The sequence below is a fragment of the Meriones unguiculatus genome, chromosome 11 (assembly GCF_030254825.1).
Source record: "Meriones unguiculatus strain TT.TT164.6M chromosome 11, Bangor_MerUng_6.1, whole genome shotgun sequence".
Lineage (NCBI taxonomy): Eukaryota > Metazoa > Chordata > Mammalia > Rodentia > Muridae > Meriones > Meriones unguiculatus.
This window is the reverse complement of record NC_083359.1, coordinates 95,585,286-95,604,975: the sequence shown is the minus strand read 5'-3', so window position 1 is coordinate 95,604,975 and position 19,690 is coordinate 95,585,286. Positions and strand designations below refer to the sequence as shown.

Here is a 19,690-nt window from a genome sequence, read left to right as displayed (position 1 = left end):
GAGGTGAGGTAGTTCCATCTCACATCCTACCACAATGTGTTGCAAACAAAAACAAAAACCTTACAATAAGTAAATGAAATTCAGAGGATTCAGGCTTGAGAAAATATCTAGCAGCTGACCATAGAAGGTTAAAATATGAGAAGGAATTTGACGGGTTTCTTGGAGGGATGCTGTTGACAGGGTCATAGGCCTCCTCTCAGTGTGTTCATGAGATAACAGGATGGAGACCTCATGAAAACACCCCCAGGTATTACTGCTAGGTGGTTTCAGTGGTTGTAATGACAGACGCAGCATGGCCGAATGAGATGCCACTCAACAGAGCAGTGGACAGGGCTGGAGCTACAGAGCCCAAGGCATGGGTACTCACGGTAGACAGACCAGGGTCATATCCCACCTTCCTGTGAATGATAGAATCTGAGGCAGGTCACTTATCTCTGCATTTTATCTTTCCCATCTTTAGAATGGGAGCCTGTGTCTGTCGGCACAGACCTTTCATGAGATTTAAATGAGGTCCTAGACTTGGCAGTCTTGGCACATATCCTGCACCTGTAAGGGTAGGGTGCATGGCTATTGAATGTCTTTCCCTTTCTTCTTAGCATATACCGTCTAGTGAAATTTAAATGCAGGCTAGTTCTCCTTTATATATCTCCTTTAAAACTTCTGTTTGGCTCGGGGGCTGAAGATGCTCGCCACCAAGCCTGACGACCTGCGTTCGATGTGTGAAGCCCACATGACGGAAGGAGAGAATCAGCTGCGGCAGGTCATCCTCTGATCGCTACAGACACACCCCCCTTCCCACACCAGATGAAGACACAAATGTAGTGATTTAAATTTTTCCATGTTGTTATCTCGCTTTATTTAATCAACCATGTGGCTTGCACTGGCTTGAGACACGTCTTTATCATGTATTCATGAAAGCTTAAGGAGAGCGTCACAATATTGTCCCAGCCTAGGGACAACTACACATAAAGCTTAACGTTTTACCTGCGAGAAGATAACATTTCAGCTGGGTGGTGGTGGTGCACAGCTTTACTACCAGCACTCGGGAGGCAGAAAGAAGCAGGTGGATCTCTGAGTGAGGCCAGCCTGGTCTACAGTGCAAGTTCCAGGACATCCAGGGCCACACAGAGAAATCCTGTTTCCAAATACAAAACAAAACAAACAAACAAAAAGACAACGTTTCACTTGCTCAGCCTTTTCCTGCCTGGGAATCATTACACGCTCACCTTGATGACGGACTCTGAACATATGGTGAGCACTTGGTGGAAGTATCTGTTGTAAAGCAGGACATTGATTTCTCGTTCATGAGTGTGAGGGACCTGCTTTGTGTCCTGTACCATCCGGGTCAAAGGATACATGTCTATAACACTTGATCCTGGAAAGGAAGGAAGGAAGGACGTCATCGTGCTGGGGGTGGCTGGTGATACATCCTTGCAATCCCACACTTTGGAGACTGAAGCAGGAGGACCATGGTTCCCAGGCCAACCTGGGCTGCATAGTGACATCACATCTTAAAAATGAAGTAAAAAAAAAAAAATTTACAAAAGCGTTGCATCTGTAATTGTCCATATCAGAAGTCTGGAATGTCACGGAGGATTTGATCCAACCATCTGGCCAGTGAGATTAGAGTATAAAAGACCAGTGCCTTAGCATTTAATGAGGTGAGAATACGGTTGCCTGCTCTAAAACATCTCTGACAAACCCAGCAAATGTGATTCAGCCCAGGGAAAGTGTTCACTGGAGACTTCATTATCTTTCAAACACAGGTCATTTTGACCTCCGGTTTCCTAATTTTATGTCTGCTTCCCCCTTCCTTACTGCACCTCCCCAACAAGTGCAAGTCGGACGCTGTCCACCAGCCTTCTGCTGAACTGCTGCTTGCTCTGAGGGTTGAAACGGAGACAGAGAGTTTTTCAAGCCATATAACACACGCTGTGAACATAGTCTGATTAAATATAATGACGGGGAATGATTGCAGCCCAGTGATTGCAGCAGCAATAGTGAAATTAATTTCCAAATCACCGTAATAATAGATGTAGTTAGCATGGCCAGGGCATGGGGAAGCAGTATTCTTACATGTTTCTATGGGTATGACTTAACTGTCAAAATCTGATACCTGTGTGCTCTCATTTAGTGTAATGTCTAGAAATACTGATGAACACATCAGAGTATTCTGTAGTTATTTATTTATTTATTTTGTTTTCAAGGCATGTTTCTCTGTGTAGTCCTGGCTGTCCTGGAACTTCTAAGAATAGGAAACTTCTTTCCACTTTATTGATGTGGAAATCAAGTTGCTACTGTGGGTGCTGCAGTGACTCTCAAATCATTCCTAAAAAACTCTCAAAGACCTGGAAGAAACTCCCATTTTCTTAATGTGTTTAGATTTTCGTGATACAGCCTGTTCATGTGTAAAAGATCAAGGTGGTTAATCAGGTAACGTTTCTCAGTTCAACATCCACTGCTTCTGACGCGATAGATGGATAGCCATCAGGTTCTCAGAGGCACACTTGAACCTTTTCCACAGGTCCTTCAAACATGATACTGACAATTAACATAACTGGATTTGCATGTGAAGAGATGACACTTTTCTGACTTTTTGGCTAGTTGCACTACAACAAGAGAAATAATATAGGGATGAACGCGGATTCAGGAACCTCAGCTCTGTTTCAACATTCTACTACTCAGTTGAACTGCTTGGTTTGGCTTTGTCATTTGTAAAACTTCAGTTAACAATTCCTGCCTCAAAGTGTGACTGTGCAAATGAATGAAAACAGTAAAAAAGGCACCAAATAGTTGTTGGCGTTGGCATGTTGGCATCGTTATCATTACAATCTTCCTCCTCCTCCTCCTCATCAACATATTGATGGTGACACTGACAGTAACTATGTGTTTTACCAGGCCCTGAGTGCACTGCTTTTGCCCTCATGGCTCAGAAAAACTGCTCTAACATGATGCCATTTTAGCTAAACGCAAATTAACATACTTGATGTAATCCTGACATCAAGCTGATGGCTGTCCTTTTAATGACCAGGCACTACACGCTACACAGAGCTTGGTGATTTTGCAAACAGGAGTGCCACTGAAAGTATATAAAAGCGGAAGGAATGCTTGCCTTTTCTATACTCTGTCTTCTTCTGTGTCTTGGGACTTCAGCCCTTCGTTACTCTGATGATAATTAGGATGGAGAGGTTGAACGTGATAATCAAGCAGCAAGTGTTGGTGTTAGGAGGTGACATTTGTGCATAGTCATGAACACATTCATCTCAGAGGAGGTCAACTAGAGGAGAGGTGTGTTCACAACTGAAACTACGTTCTCTTTTACAAGCTGGAAAATTATTTATTGAGCATGAAGTGATGCTTCACTTCTAACCCAGAAAAAGTAAACAAGACAAAATTAAAAATAATTATATCCCCCAACAGAGATAGCACCAGTCATTTCCCTGCCTTAATTAATCTCCCAGGAACTCAGAGCAGGTGGTCAGTGGTAATATGTTTGGGGAAGGCAATTCTTGTTCCAGAGGGGACAGCTGCTATTAATATAACCATTTTCTTCTAAAAGCTAAAGGCTGGGCATGTGAAGAGTAGCCAGTCTAAATGCCTAACAAGGTTCTTTGTCTTTTTAGTGTAGCTGTCAGAAAACAAACAAACAAAAAAATCCATAAAACAATTTGGCACCAAAGCATCGTATTCAGGACCTATCTTCCTGGATTCTGACCTCTTTTTCTACTGCTCATTATCTAAAGGCAAAGGTAGTTGAGAAGGTCTGTACTCATCTTACGGGGTGACCAACTCCTTACCAGAATTATCCTGCCTCAGAAAACAAGTTCTTAGTGGTACATGCTAGGGTCACTATCCTATGAAAGTAGCAATTTACTGCAGCCAATAGTCAAACCAAGGTTCTAGATATAGCAACAGTTTTCACAAAACAGAAAACAGTTTTCTGTTTTGCCTAGGCCATGCACTCATATAGAACTGACCTGGCATTTTCATTTCTTTTTTAAAAATAATTTATTTAACTTTATTTTATGTACATTAGTGTGAAGGTGTCAGATACCTTGGAACTGGAGTTACCATGTGGGTGCTTGGAAGAGCAGACAGTTCTCTGAACCACTGAGCCATCTCTCCAGTCCCCTGACCTGGCATTTTCATAAAACTGATGTTACATATTTCCTTAACTCACATGGAACAAGAAATTGAAATAAATATTTATATTGCCATGACCATGGTTAGTCATTTTCTTTTCTCTGTGTGTGTTTTCACAGTAAGTGCTCAAAAGCTATCTCGCTTCTCTAAGTAAAAGGCATGAAATTAATTTATCATGCTTTAGGTGCACATACCTGTAATGAGCATGCCATGGTTGGCATCGTATATCATAGAGTAAATCTGCATGTCTCCTGGCCCTCCTTGGCTATCGTGGAAGACTTGCAGCACTGACAGAGTCTGTATATCCCAGACCCGGAAGACCTGGGGAATGAGCAGAGTTGACCAGTTTATACACTGTTGTTCTCACGCAGGACAGTCAAGTCTTTAAAGTGAATTACGCTCTTACAAGCTTGTGATGAAATGTGACTTAACACTGAGCACACAGATATTCTGGGTCAACTTGGTTCTTGGTTCCCAGATTGTTTATTAACATGGAGTAACTAGCTACAAAGCATTGCTTAAAGGTGTGCTCAGCCACTGGATTTTTTTCTCCGCTACTCACAATATCCAGGAAACAGAACTAATTTGGATATATATGAAGAGATGAATGGATAAAGAAAACATGCTACACATTCAGAACAGAATTTTGTACAGCCATCAGGAGAAAATGAAGTTATGACAATCCCAAGAAGATAGATGCAACTGGAAGTCACATTAAGTGAAATAAGCCAGACTGAGGAAGAAAAAAAAATACTTCATATCTTCTCTCATATGGAAACTGGACTTTAAACTAGAGTATGTGTTTATAGGTGTGCATGTAGGTCATCAAACTAGAAAGGATGTCATGAGGGAAGAGGAAGAAATGTTAAGGGAAGTTGGAATTAGAGAAAGGAACAGAAGGGAAGGGTGTCTGACGATAAGGAACCAACTGTGGGCAAAGAAAGGGGGAAATAGAAAGAAAATATAGCGACTCAGATGCAGGAAGATGCCATTCTTGGGTATGGGTAATATGCTAGTGCCTTTGGGAGAAAAGAGTACCAACACTCTGATGAGGTTCTGTTGGTGCCTGTTGTGTTCTGTCAACAGCTCCCGCCTTGTATGTAACACTGTCTTTTTGTTCACTACCGCAGGAGCCAGACTGTGAGCTTCCAGAGAACCTCCTATCTCTGCCTACCATCTCTGTATGACCAATGGGGTTATAGATGGTCATGCTACATATCTGGGTTTTTCATAGGTTCTGGGGATTCGAACTAGGTCTAATTTATAACATTCTTAAATCCATGGATATATACACATCTCATCAAGGAAGCTTCTTTTTAAATTTTTTGTAATTTTATTTTTTTCATGTATATATATATGTATACATATATATGCATATTATAATTTATTCCCTTTATATCACAATTGTAGCCCTGTCTTTCATGTCCTCCCAGTCCTACTCCCCCTTTTTAAAAATACAGTAAATGGAAACTACTACAGAAATTCACAACTGGTCAAAATACAGAGAACAACAGATCATGGCTATCCAACATCAACCAGTACAACTACAATACAGGCAGAAAGATTGTGAGGGCCAGGACACTAGAGCCTCTCCCGCAAGGTGCTATCTTTTTATACATGGCAGGAAGCTGCACCTATAAAAACTCAACAATATGGTCACTTAAACAGGATCTGCACAGTGACAACACCAGCCACCTGACAAGCCAGTTTGGATGGAGAAAATCTCACAAGACCAAAAGCAGTTCTCATCTATAGAATTTTCAGGAAAAAAAATTGTAATTGCTATCATAACTAACCTCACTTACTGGACTTATTCTTCCTAAGAATTTTAAATATTGTATTTAACCAAGCAAATGTATTTTTACAAGTGTATTTTACAGGTATTAAAGATTCTCATTTCTAACATTTTTAACATTTTTTTTCTGCATTACTTTAGAGAGGACATTAAAGTCAGTTTCTTATCTAAGAAAAACACGGAAGTTCTTGTGTTTTTCCTTCCTTAATGATGACGGTCTTATCTAGAGAAGGAGGCTCTCATCTTCTACTCCAGAGGAGGCCGTCTTTCTTCACACTATGAAGCTTTACACCTGTCTTTAAACATGTCTTGTCTAGTGTTGTCGTCAATGGAAACAGTACAGTGGCTGTTCTTCTCTATGCTGACATGTTCTGTTTTGTTTTTGTTTGTTTGTTTGTTTTCTCAGCAGCCATAAGTTACTTCAGAGAAAAATTATGTGTGTATGCATGCGTGTGTGTACACAGGTATGTATATATGTATCCATATATGCCTGTATGCATATGTATGTATGCTTATGCGAGGCCTCCATGTAGTTCACTTTAAGATCAAACAGCTTCATTTTGGTGCTCTTATTTCCTTCTTTTTTTAAAATTTATTTTTTATTAATTACAGTTTATTCACTTGGTATCCCAGCTGTTGCCCCCTGCCCCGTCCTCCTAATCCCACCCTCTCTCCTTCTTCTCTTATGCCCCTTCCCCAGTCCACTGATAGGGGAGGTCCTCCTTCCCTTCCCTCTGACCCTAGTCTATCAGGTTTCATCAGGACTGGCTGGATTGTCTTCCTCTGTGGCCTGGTAAGGCTGCTCCCTGCTCAGGGGGAGGTGATCGAAGAGCTAGCTACTGAGTTCATGTCAGAGACAGTCCTTGTTTCCATTACTAGGGAACCCGCTTGGTCATGAGCTGCTGTGGTCTGCATCTGTGCAGGGGTTCTAGGTTATCTCCATGCATGGTCCTTGTTTATGTCCCTCAGTTGAGGAATGGATACAGAAATTGTGGTATATTTACACAATGGAATACTACTCAGCTATTAAAAACAAGGAAATCATGAAATTTGCAGACAAATGGTGGGATCTAGAAAAAATCATTCTGAGTGAGGTATTCCAGAAGCAGAAAGACACACATGGTATATACTCTCTTATAAGTGGATATTAGACATATTATATATGATAAACATACTAAAATCTGTGTATCTAAAGAAGCTAGTCAAGAAGGAGGACCCTGGGTAAGATGCTCAATCTTCAGAAAGGCAAACGGGATGGACATGGGAAGAAGGAGAAAACAGGGAACAGGACAGGAGCAACTACAGAGGGCCTCTGAAAGACTCTACCCAGCAGGGTATCAAAGCAGATTTCTTATTTCCTTCTTGTTACCTTTGCAGAGGAAAGGCTGATGACGTGTTGCTCTTTCTCGTTGTTTACGATCTCTGTGATGCTGAACATGTGTCCCACCAGCTTCCCAACCGGCTTAGTGCTGATATTGGGGTGCCACAACCGGAGGACTTTATCATCTCCTACAAAGAACGACAGTGACAGAGGCCTTGTAGTCTCAAATGCTCACAGGTTAAGAAGTGTTTCATTTCTGTTGCTGTGATGAAACTCTGTGACCAAAGCAACTTAGAGGGGAAAGGGTTCGTTTTAACTGACAATCTCATATTACAATCTGTCAGAGCAGGGGCTCAAAGGCAGATGGAATTTAAAACAGCTAGGAATTTAACACACCTACACTCGAGGGCAGAAAGAAATGAATGCATGCATGCCTAGCTCTTCTAGCTCTCTGCTCTTGTACTGTGGGAAGTGATGTGGGCCACTTTCAGACTGGGGTTTCCCACAGCAATTAATACAGCCAAGACAATCCTCATGGGTGGGCACACAGGCCGAGCGGAACTAGGTTGACTCTCACTGAGGTCTTCCTTCCATTGATTCTGGGTTGTGGCAAGTTGACAAACAAAATTCGCCACCAGAAAAAAAAAAAAAAAATCTCCCATTCAGTTAGACCTGATCTTTTTTTTTTTTTTTTTTTTTTTCTAACAAACCACGGCCCGCATCTCTTCAGAGGCTTTCTCCTTCGAGTGACTTGTGAGGCATTAGACTTGTTTTGGATCTGTCTGTGATCATCGTGTTTTCACATACAAATGTGAGCTCTCATAAATATTTCATGAGTGCTTTTCTTGATTCAATACTTCCCTGCTCTGTCATGCATTAATCCATTATTTATACTTTATTTACTTCCAAAACATATTTCAGGCAGCTGGTCTTTTGTTTTTACAGCCCTAAATTATGCAAACATTACAATAATAAAAGAAATCAAGGGAAGAAGCAAACTGCTCATAATCTCCAGCATGAACAAATCATCTGCCTTTTATTTTTCCATTTCCCTTTTTCCTTCAGAGCCACAAGCACAAGCCATTTATATGTAATTACCATCATAGCATAGCTTTTGTCTTTTAATTGTTAAAAATCATCTGGGAACATAGTAAAATAATGTAACAGTACAGAAGGGTGACATTTTTGTTAAGGAAAAAAAAAGTCTTCTCGAAGGCTGCCTTCTCAATCCTCAATTTCTAGTTCTAGTCCCTATAGGAAGACACTGTTAACATTTTTGCAGTGTGTATATGTGTGCGTGTGTGTGTGTGTGTGTGTGTGTGTAAAACCACCTGTGTGTGTCGGTGTAAACACCGGAAGTCAAGTTCAGGAGTCTTCCTCAAGGGTGCACCATCTTTGTTTTGTGTCAGGGTCTCTCCATGAGCCTGGAGCTCACCCTTTCAGCTGGTTGGGAGCCTAGGGAACTTTCCTGTCTCTGTGCCCCAGCAGTGGGGTTCCAGACTCAGTCTTGCTGCTCCCAGCTTTGAGTGGGTTTTGGGAAATTGAGCTCAGGGCCTCATGCTTCTGTTATTAATTTTTAAAACATAAATATATCCCTGATGGTGTCTATGCCTGTTATATTCTGTTTCTATGACAGGGTCTAATATGTCTGCCTGCTAATAAACTTTTAGGCTATCCTGATTATCATTTTAGTTGCAATTTCAATTTCTCTCCATTTAAAACTTTCTCTTCCCCTCTTTCCTCTTAGTGTAGCCCATATTTACCTGGAACTCGCCATTCTCCTTCCTTCACTTCCCAAGTGTGGAATTACAGACATGTGTCACTGTGCCTGTCCACTCTTTTATCAACTGACACTGACACTGCATGTACAAGTTGTGTGTGTTATAACAATTCAACACTTATATACAGGCTGTACTGATTAGATCAGGATAATCTTTTATCCCGGGAATGTGTTTCTCTGTGTTGGGAACATTTTAAAATCCTGTCTGCTGTGAAATATCCAATTACTTGCTTTCATTTTAAAATCTTGTTCTAATGTTGAAATACTCAATTAATTGCTTTCAACCATAGCTATCCTACTGTGATGAGAAGGTTATAAGAAATTTCCTGTGCTTAACTGTATGCTCCTAACCACCAACCGTATGTTCTCATTGCTTTCTTTCCTCCACCCTGCTCAGGCTCTGGTAGTTACTATTCTACTCTCTCAAAGATCAACTTTGAACTTTCTCCTAAAAAGAGAATGTGTAGCACCTGGCTTTCTGTGTTTGCCTTATTTCATCATCATGATGTACTCAAGTTTGTCCATGTTGCTACAAATGATGGAATAGCATTCTTAAAAGTTATTTAAATAACTTTTCATTGATACTTTGGTCCTGGATTTTTCTCTTTTATTTTATTCGATGATGCTGTACCAAACAGCCCATCTGTGTGTTCACATTTGTTTCTTAGATTAGTTGCTAACAGTAAGTTTCCAGAAGTAGAAACACGATATTAAATTATGTTTATGATTTTAAAACATGCTGCCAAATTGCTTTTCAAAATGTATCTATCACAATGCAAGACCAATAGTTTTGTAGTCTGACCAGCATGTGGATGCTGAGATTTAAAGTATAAACAGTTTTAATGAAGCTGAAAGGATACTTCTCTTTGCTTTTACATGAGTGCTGATGAGTAAACTCAGATCCCTTGCTTCTGCAAGCTCTTGCATGAAGCCAACACACCCCCAACTCCTTCATTACATTTTCTGATATATTACTCTGAACACATCATATCTAAATCACTAAACTGAATAATTTAATACCTTAAATCATTTAATCCCCAGGAGTTCATCTCTTGTAATATAAGGATGTTGGATCATACAACTTCTAGAATATTATCTTAGAATTTCCTAATATTTTTATGACTCAGCTTCCAGGATGGTATTTAATGATTTACTTGTGAAATAGAAAATCCATTATCTTAAAAAATCTATATTTTAAAAATAATTACATAATTCACTCTTTAAAACATAAGTAAATTATAGTTATGCATTTGTGCAAATAATAAAGGCTGCGTCAAACAAATAAATTACAAAATAATATGACACAAACTATGAAAATCTTTCTTCTTAGTCATGTAAAATCTTAGCTCTCATAATTCATTCACTGAACATTAGTACCTGACCACCCAACTGCAAGCAGTCTGGGGAAGATAGACTAGTTGGGTGCCCAGGAAGAAAAGCCCTGTATGCAGTGCAAAACTAGTCAGCCTCTGCATGCATGTGCTTGTATGTGTGACCTGTAAGTGCATGCTTGAGTGTTTTTGTACTGTGGGTGCACACGAGCCTCAGGGGACATTAGAAAGTCAGAGGAGAACCTTTGGGTACCACCCTCTCCTACCTTGTTCTAGTCATGTTCTCATAACCAAGGGACAGTTATTTATAAATCCCCAAATTTAATTTACCTATTTTACTTTATCTGCTAGCATGCATTTAGGCACCCACAGGACTGACTTGCCTATAAATGCACCAACCAAGGATGATGCATGGAGAGGACCTAGACCCACTGCTCAGATGTAGCCGATTGGCAGTTCGATCTCCATGTGGGTCCCTGAGTAAGGGGAGCAGGGGCTGCCTCTGTCACGAACTCAGTTGCCTGCTCTTTGATCACTTCCTTGTAGTCGCAAATGCTCACAGGTTAAAAAGTGTTTCATTTCAGTTGCGATGCAGCCTTGCCAGTCCACAGAGGAAGAAGATCCAGGCTGCCCTGATGAGACTTGATAAGCTAGGGAGCAGATAGCAGAGGACAAAAACTCCCTGTGCCAGTGGACTAGAAAAAGGGAATGGGAGGAAGTGGGAGGAAAGGAAAGTGTGCCTGGGAGATGAGGGAGGGGGCTATAATTGGGATATAAAATGAATACATTGTAAAACAATTAAATAATAATAATAAAGGAAAAAATGGGGTCCTCATAAGAAAAGGAACTAGGCACCTTGCTTTTCATGTCCCCATCACATGAGGAGGTCATCTACACATCACAAAGATGGCCCTTATTAGGAGGTGACCATGTTAATACTCTGATCTTGGCCCCAAAGCCTCCAGAACTGTAAGATAATGAAACTTTGTTATTTAACCTATGTAATCTATGGCGCTTTTGTTATGATACATCAATATTATCAATACAGCAACCCACTAGAAGAAGGGAAAGAAGCAGGGCATTCTTAAATTTACATGTTAAGAGCAATAATCAAACTTTCTTGAGAAATTACTACCCACATGGAAATTTGCTGGATTTTTGAAGATACAAAAATTCTAGGTATTATTATTCCCCAATATCTACTTAAAAACTATTAACATTTTTACTTATTTGTTTTGTGTGCACATGTGTGTATATGGGGTGGGGACATGTGTGTGTACTCCGGTACATGTGTCGTGGGCAAAGGACAAGCTTGTAAGAATTGGTTCCCTTCTTCTATTATGTGGGTATCATGGCTTGGACTCAGGTTTGGCAGGCTTGGAGACAAGTGCCTTTACCTAAAGAGCCATCTGACTCAAAGCCTACTTTTTAAGATGAATAAGTCATATGCTTTTGACCTGAGCTCTGGCATTTCTTCTTCAGTGTTTCCCCTAGTCTCCCTTCCTGGTCCCTGTTGGGAGATAAGAGTTTTCTCCATGCTCTAGAGGCCTCAGACTTCTGCAGCACTACCCTATAGTTGTAGCAGTCTGTCTGTTGTTTTTATATGATGAGCCTTGGATCTCTCATTTGTGGAGATGCTTGACACACAACAGGTGCACAGTTTTGGCTTGCTAAATGAGTACCGTACGTCTGCTTTAATTTGAAATCTGATGTATCATTTATTAGCGCTCTAATGGAGGGTCTTGGTCTACTAGTACAGTTAACACATACTACAATTTTTGTTTTGTGAGAATAAATGAACTCACTCGTGTCTTAACTGAACAGATCCTGGCTGTTTTAAGTCCCTGCTTTGTGTAATTTGCTCTACAAAAAGTTTGGGGAGAGTGGGGGAAGCTTCCACTAGACTTCTGAAGTATGACTCCTGATTTGAAGTGTTTATAATCTATTATAGCCAGAAGGCAAGCATGAAATATTTAGAGAGAAGTGTATTCACAGAGAAATTAAATATGAATAATCAAATGATTATACTAAATATAATGTACTATTTATACCATTTATGTTATAAATTATGGTTCATATTGAGTTGATTCCCTGTTGGGTTATTTTCCATTTAACTCATTCTCTTTCCTCTCTCTCTTCCCTTTTTGCTAAGGCAGGATTTAAACAAAGCTACTCATCAAAGACAAGCTTTTCTTTCTTTTAGCAAACTCATCTCTGCTGTGCGTCACTGGGTCTCAGTGCATCACTTTTGATGAAATGAGCTGGCTCAGATCACAGAGGATGGTGTGGGAGAGCGCCTTGATGCAGGGATCACAGTGGTCCAGAAAAGAGAAAACCAGACTGAGGGCAAAGATGGCTAGCTCAACCTGAGCTCCACCAGTTGACTAACTGCACAGCTTGTAGCAAATTTTCTTTGCAGGGGGCCTCCATTTCTTTGTGTATAAAATTGTGATCTTTCAAGATTCCATCCTGCTCCATTTGAGCTATGGGAAGGCAAGGTTACCTCAGGGATGGTAGAGAGAGAGAGCAAGCTAACATTGTTATAGCAACGAGGAAGCCTTCGGGAGTTTGGTTACAAGCTTCAAAGCAACAATTCCTATACTACAGTATTACTTCTCCCTCTTTGCTTTTCATCAGCAACAGCCAAGAAGTATGATATTATGAGGCATGTTCCAAAATCTGTCCCTCAGGCCCACAAATACTGATAACATTGATGCCAGCATCCCAGAAGCATCTCAGGGAAGGTGAAGCTCTCCATGAAAGAAAGCCTGTGGCTTGTGTAGCACACTAAAGAGAGTACAGCAGACAGCATCTGTTAGTGTTTAAGAATGATGTCACATGCCCACAATATAGATCCTATATGAAAGAGGTTTTATTGGGGGGGGGGAAGGGAAGCAGAAGAGAGTCAGTGCCTGGGTGAGCCATGAGGGCAGAGAGACAGAGATAGAGGGCGGGTCACCCCAATAAAGAAAAGCGAGAGAGACCAAAACAGCGAGGAGAGAGAGAGAGAGAGAGAGAGAGAGAGAGAGGCAGACTGGTTATATTTGAAGTACCTGGCCCAGAGGATGTCATAGGATGCAGGTACTGAAATAGGACATTGTCAGGACCCTAAAGGTCCCTAAGGGCAAGCCAGTTGAATTGCACGACATGACAACTTCTGCCTGAGTCACCAGCAGCATATGCTGGACACGGAGCAAGATTCATGCCTGAGTCACTTGTCAACGAGAGTATTGCCCCAGAGAAGGGTTGTTTACAATTACTGACACCTCCACTTTCTACTTAGAGAGTCTTTATCAAAATAACAGTCCAAATATTATGTCTGGTGAAAAGTTCTAGTTGCTCACTGATCACGCTCTAACACATTTGATTATTTTCACGACAGCCTCTTGACCAGGGTTTTGCCTGTGTGCACTGTGGAGAAAACAGTCTTCTCTTGTCTACCTCCAGAGAAGGATCTCCTGACTCTGTGGATGCCAATAGAGTCCTCACACAGTATGTTTGGCACTACCAGAATGAGCAGAAAGGCCACGTGGGGTCACATGTTACAGAGCTCTGGAGATAGACAAAGCTTCACTTATATCTTGCATTGTCATCATCATTCGTTGGCTCAGACTCAGCTTTGCGCTGGAACATAGTCTGATGTTCCTAACACATTCTGGTGGTTCATAGCTCCTCATTCTTAACAGTTGCCTAAAGATACCTGAATATAACATGAAAAAAAATATGTGTGGTGCTCCTGGGAGACTGGGGTTTTTGCGTTCAGAACATTCCAAATGCTGTACTTAGTTTGTGAGATGAAAAATAAAAAGTGTGAGTTTTAAAAGAAATGTGATGGCCAACAGATAATGCTTAGAAACTTTAAAGGTTTGTTACCATTGTTTGGAGGGTCCAGTCTTGGTGGGTACTTGTGTGTTTTACATGTCTGTCCGTTTCCTGATGAGCTCCTGTTTTTACCAAGCTCATCAAGTGTCCTAGCACGCTTCAGACAGACAGCTGTGCTGAGCAGAACAGCGCGTGTACACGGCAGCAGCACATGTGGTTTAGAGGCTCAAGGCTGAGTCACCAATCAACAAGTATTGTCCCTGTCCCAGGGAGGGGATGTTTGCAGTTCCTGAGGATTTGCATTTCCTACCACCAGAGCCTCCACTTCTTCGGGATTCAGTAAGCCACGAATGCTGGAAAGTACTAGCTGCTTGTCTGCCATGCTGCTCGACATTTGACCGCCTTCACGAGAGCCAAAACCCATAATTTATAGTATTTCTGAGCTGCTGGTGAGGATTTCATGGTCTGATTAATAACACTGAGTTTAATGTCATTAATGCCCTTATCTACAAAGAGTAAAGTCATTCCCAGAACTTTCGCAAAATATCTTCCTTTAGATTTGATTATAAAACTAAGCTTACAAAGAATTCTAAAACTGATATCCATAAAGTTTTGCTTTCTTTTGCACGTGGGCACAGAGAGTTAGCTAAGGTTAATGTCTCATTCATGTTTTAGAAGTTACATCCATCGGCCAGCTACTTGAATACTGCCTAGTCAAAGGATTTGTTTTGAGTAGGTTGCTAGGCTAATATTTTTATCTAATTGCAGACATGCCCTGATGGGGCAGAATCTATTGCAGTTTGATTCTTAGATATTGCAATAATTTGGAATTAGAATGTTCCCCCATGAGCCCAGTTTGCACTGCTATTGAGAACTGGTGAAAGCTTTGGGAGGTGGATCCTAGTGGAAGGAAATGAGGTCATTAAAGATATGACCTTGAAAGAGACTTTGGGAAAATAGCTCCTTCCTGTCTCTCTCTGTTTTCTAGCTGACATAAGGTGAACAAGACACTTTGCCGTGTTTTCTGGCCATGGTGGTCTCCTCTCCGTAGGCCCACAGCACCAAATCACAAAGAACGAGCACTTCCGGAGCTATGAACCGAAACAAACCTTCCCTCCTTTTAAACTGATTGTGTCTGGTGTTTTGTCACATTGAGGAATGCTGGTGAACACGATGGGCTCCATGTTTCCTCTACCAGATCACGTGTGATTATTCACTGGAGCTCTCTCCAGTTCCTTTCAGCTTGTAGTCTAGGCTTGGAAATGTAGCCATTTCTACCAAAAGCCAAGACAGCTGTCAACTCAGGAAGAGGCTACAGGGGTCAAGAGACCATGATGCAATTTTCTTTCTAGAAACTACCAAGCTCTAGCATGTGTTTCTGTGTGTGACGTAGGTCTTGGCAGAGGCTCCTTCATTGGCCAGTGTAATGAGACTACGAGGGATTCAGATTCCCATATGCTCTAGGAACTGTCACTAAGTCTCAGAAAACATGCTTCTGGTCCACAAGCTGGTCTGCAGACATCTCCCCTGCATGCCTTCCTTTCTTTTCCTAATGCCTTTAGTTGAACATTCATGACATTCCAGTCATGGACAACTTGTTCTATTAAAAAAAAAAAAAAAAAAAAGCTTTGCTCTATTTTAAGCTGTAGTTTTCTATAGAATATCCAGTTAAATTTGGAACAAAATTTTAAAATAGGACTAGAAACATAAGGTAATTCTTAAAAAGCATTTTAGAATGCTAAAAGTGGAATATAAGTTTAAATATAAAGTGCAGAATGTACTTGAAAAAAATGAGCTTTACATTCTCAGAGGTTACCTAGCCCTGAAACGAGAATGTCTCAGACAGGGTTTTTATTGTTGTGAAGAGACACCATGACCAGGGCAGCCCTTATAAAGGAAAACATTTAATTGGGACTGGCTTACAGTTCAGAGGTTTAGTCCATTGTCATCATGGCAGAAAGCATGGAAGCATGCAGGCAGACATGATGCTGGAGAGTTCTATATCTGTACCCGCAGGCAGCAGGGAGAGACTGCCACTGGGTCTGGCTTGAGCATCTGAAACCTCAAAGCCCACCCCCAGTGACATCCACCACCACAAAGAGTATAGCTGTTTATACTTAGCAGGACAGGTGCCTCAGGACTTTTATCTCAACAAAATCACTATCAAAGTGATTTTGCTTTATGTACCGTAAATGGAACGGGCTGACATTTATTTCTAAATAACTTCTACTTTATTTGTTTAAACTTTTTGAGTGTGTATGTGTATGGGCGCATGTACCACAGTGTACATGTGGAAGTCAGAGGACAACCTGTGGGACTCAGTTCTCTCCCTCCACCATGAGAGCTCTGGGATTGACCTCAGGTGGTCAGGCTTGGCACAGAGTGCCTTAGTCACTGAGTCATCTCACTGCCCCCAGCACTAATATTTATTGAGAACCTATTAGTTCTAGGCATGCATTCATTGTCTTAATTAATTCTCAATACTACCATAATAAAATGCATAATTTTCTTATTAGTGTTACTAGCAGCAACTGAATACTACTAAATGGTGGCTTCAAGACACCCTGCTAAGTGTCTTATTTGAATTATTTTTGAGACAGGTTAATTTAACACAAGATACCCTTACACCCCTGCTCCTCCAGTCTCTGCTTCCCGAGTGCTGGGATTACTGGTATGTATTACCATCCCCAGCCCCTGAACTAATTTAAATATTATAATTAACTCTATAAGCAAGTAGTATCACTAACTCCACTCTAGGTGAGATGAGAGCTTTAGAGGGATACGTAGCCTGCCCAACAAATAGCCTGCTAATGGATTTACACCCAGCCTGACTCCACAGCCCAGACTCAAAGTCATCCCACTAGAGCCGAGCAGCAATCTATGTCCCAAAGGATACCATCCTCCACCTTCCCACGAAGCTTTCAGTGTCGCCATCTTTCCCATAGCTCTTGACATAGCTCTTGGCAAAGGGCCATTCCCATCTTTTACCTTACTGTCCCTTGAACTTTGTTATTCTTCAAGGTTCTTGCTTTGGCCTCTGCTGTCGTCCCTGTGTACTGGCTCTTGACCTTTCTGATCATAGACACCATTTGTGATTTCAAAGGTTTTAAACTTTTGCTCTCTCTAGGACAACATACAAATGTCATTCTGCTTATAGAACTTCAAGACTTCTTTCACATAGGGGAGTTTATAGTCTCACATAGAAAAAAAATCCTAGAAAAGTTAAATTCATAAAGGGAAGCTGTGAAACATGACAGTCAAGCAGAGGAAATTCTGTTTCATATTTTTGGGGCTTAGGAAGGTAGTTTTATTTTTGAGATTATAATATCATTACATTATTTCTCCCTTCACTTTCCTCCCTCCAAACCCTTTCATGTATCTTTTCTTGCTCTTTCACATTCATGGTTTCGTGCATATGTATATATGTCTACACATATATATTTCTAAATAGAACCTGTTCACTCTGAATAATGTTACTCATACGTAGGTTTTGGCGACTGACCATTTGGTGTTGGACAAGCAGTTGCTGTGTTTTTCCCTAGAGAAGATTATTTCTCCCACTCTCAGCATTCCCTAGATGCCTGCAGTTCTTTGTGTAGGACTGAGGCCTTGAGATCTTTCACCATGTCTGGTTTGGCATGCCTATTACTGCCCTGGATGTGAACAAGTGTAGGAAGTCATGTTAGTGAGACTATGGGCGCAGCTTCTGACAGAGCTAAGGCACACATCTCACAGCAAACCCCCTGATCCTTTGGCTCTTACAACCTTTCCACCTCCTCCTCCGCAGTGTTCCCTGAGCTTAGGTGTGTGAGTGTTTTGTACATACTTCCTTTGGGGCCGGGCACCACAACTTTGCTTTTTGACTAGTTGTGTTTTTCTGCAGTGACTCCATCTTTGGCAAAGAGAAGTTTCCTTGATTAGTAAGGACTAATTTTATCTGTGGGTGTAAGGACAAATGTTTAGAACTTAGTTTAGAAATTATGCTGTTTTAGAGAAGTGGTGTTTGTAGGTTCTCCTTCAAGAACCAAGTCCTCAAGGAGGGCTTTGTTAAAGTGTACCATCAAATCCAGAAGCTGAAGTGAAAGGAATAGACAACATTTAAATTATTCTAGAAAGTTATTTCTGGTCACAGAACACAAAGAGAGCCCAGTGAGAAAACCAGAATAATCCATGATGTGGGCTGCCCTCTTACCTCCAGTGACAATCACGTTTGCTTTAATGCAGTAGCAAAAAGTGTTGGCTCCTCTTGGCATGGCAAATTCTCTGACAGGCCTGAGAGACCAAGTTAGATGGGAATTGTTAGTTGCAACTTAGTAAGTAGATTGTGTTTAATGAGCTCATTTCCAAATAGCTTATAAATCTATCGGTTCACAGTAACTTTGATAAGTAAAGGCAGAATGCTCAATAAGTCACAAAATTTCTCAGTTCCCTGCTTTAGTTTGGATATTTCCCAAAAGCCCATAGGCTAAAGACTTCGCCCTAAGTTAACGTGCATTGAGAGGCAGTAGAACACCTAAAACCTAGGGGTCGGGATGCCTAAGTCCTCCTCCTTGCTTTCCTTCTTGACTGCCATTAGGTGATCAGCAGTTTAGCTGCACCATGCACCTTCCTCCGGCACCACCCCTGACACCATGATGTGGTATAGCAAGTCCAGAAGTAACAGTGCCAAGTCACCAAGGACTGAAACTTCCAAAATTGTGAGCCACGATGACCCATTTTCCTTTTATCTTGATTGATCTCGGGTCCTTGTAACAGCAATGTAAAACAGACTAAATATTTTAAAAAGCATTCTTAGTTTTTCAATGTTATGAATACTGCTGGTCCACTGGATTAGGCCCTTGGGCCATTACTTTATGATTTTTTTCTTAAGACATAGGAACATGAAGCTTGAAGCAGTGCAGGGCTATGACAGTATTCAAATTTTCTTTTCAGAATGCTTTTTACTACCTTAGGTCTTAGGTTAATAAGAAAAAGGGATGAAAGTCTATTGAGTTCTCATAGTAATAGACATCAAACCAGGAACTCCACAACAGCTAATTTAAAGAATGTTTATGTCTAGAAAGTTCTCCGTTCCCATTCATGGATGGGAAAACTGAGGCTATGTTGAACCAATAGTCATAGAATAAGTGCTGGGATAGAAACTGGTATTGTTCCACTCCATAACAAATTTAAGAAATGGCACCATCATTTTTCCAGGATAATACTCTGCCTCTGAGTTGAGCAACTAAGAAAATGTAATGTGAAACCGCTGCTTCCTCACCTGTGGGAAAGTGTCAAGCAGTAACAGGGTTAGAGGCTCAACGTGTATGCTACAACAGGACAGCATGCCATGTGGCAATTAATTGCACACACTCATCAGCTTCCTGGTACATAGATCTAACTGAATTTTCTGCACAAAATCATAACCAGTATGCTAATCATTTTTGAAGTTAATTTTTTTTGTGTGTGAGAGTTTCTTTTCCTGCCTCTTTGGGAGATGTGCTGACTCCTGCTTTACC

General features: G+C 41.0%; 1 protein-coding gene across 1 annotated transcript in view; it reads right to left on the bottom strand.

Moving 5' to 3' along the window:
* Positions 1–19,690, bottom strand: part of Wdr64 (WD repeat domain 64) — a 98,511-nt gene that overhangs the window by 45,517 nt on the left and 33,304 nt on the right. Inside the window, exons 9-12 of the mRNA XM_060365053.1 lie at positions 18,385–18,464; positions 7,308–7,447; positions 4,338–4,464; positions 1,227–1,375 (exon numbers count right to left, since the gene is read on the bottom strand). Of these exons, the coding sequence (XP_060221036.1) occupies positions 1,227–1,375; positions 4,338–4,464; positions 7,308–7,447; positions 18,385–18,464 (496 nt within the window). The remainder of the gene's footprint in view (positions 1–1,226; positions 1,376–4,337; positions 4,465–7,307; positions 7,448–18,384; positions 18,465–19,690) is intronic.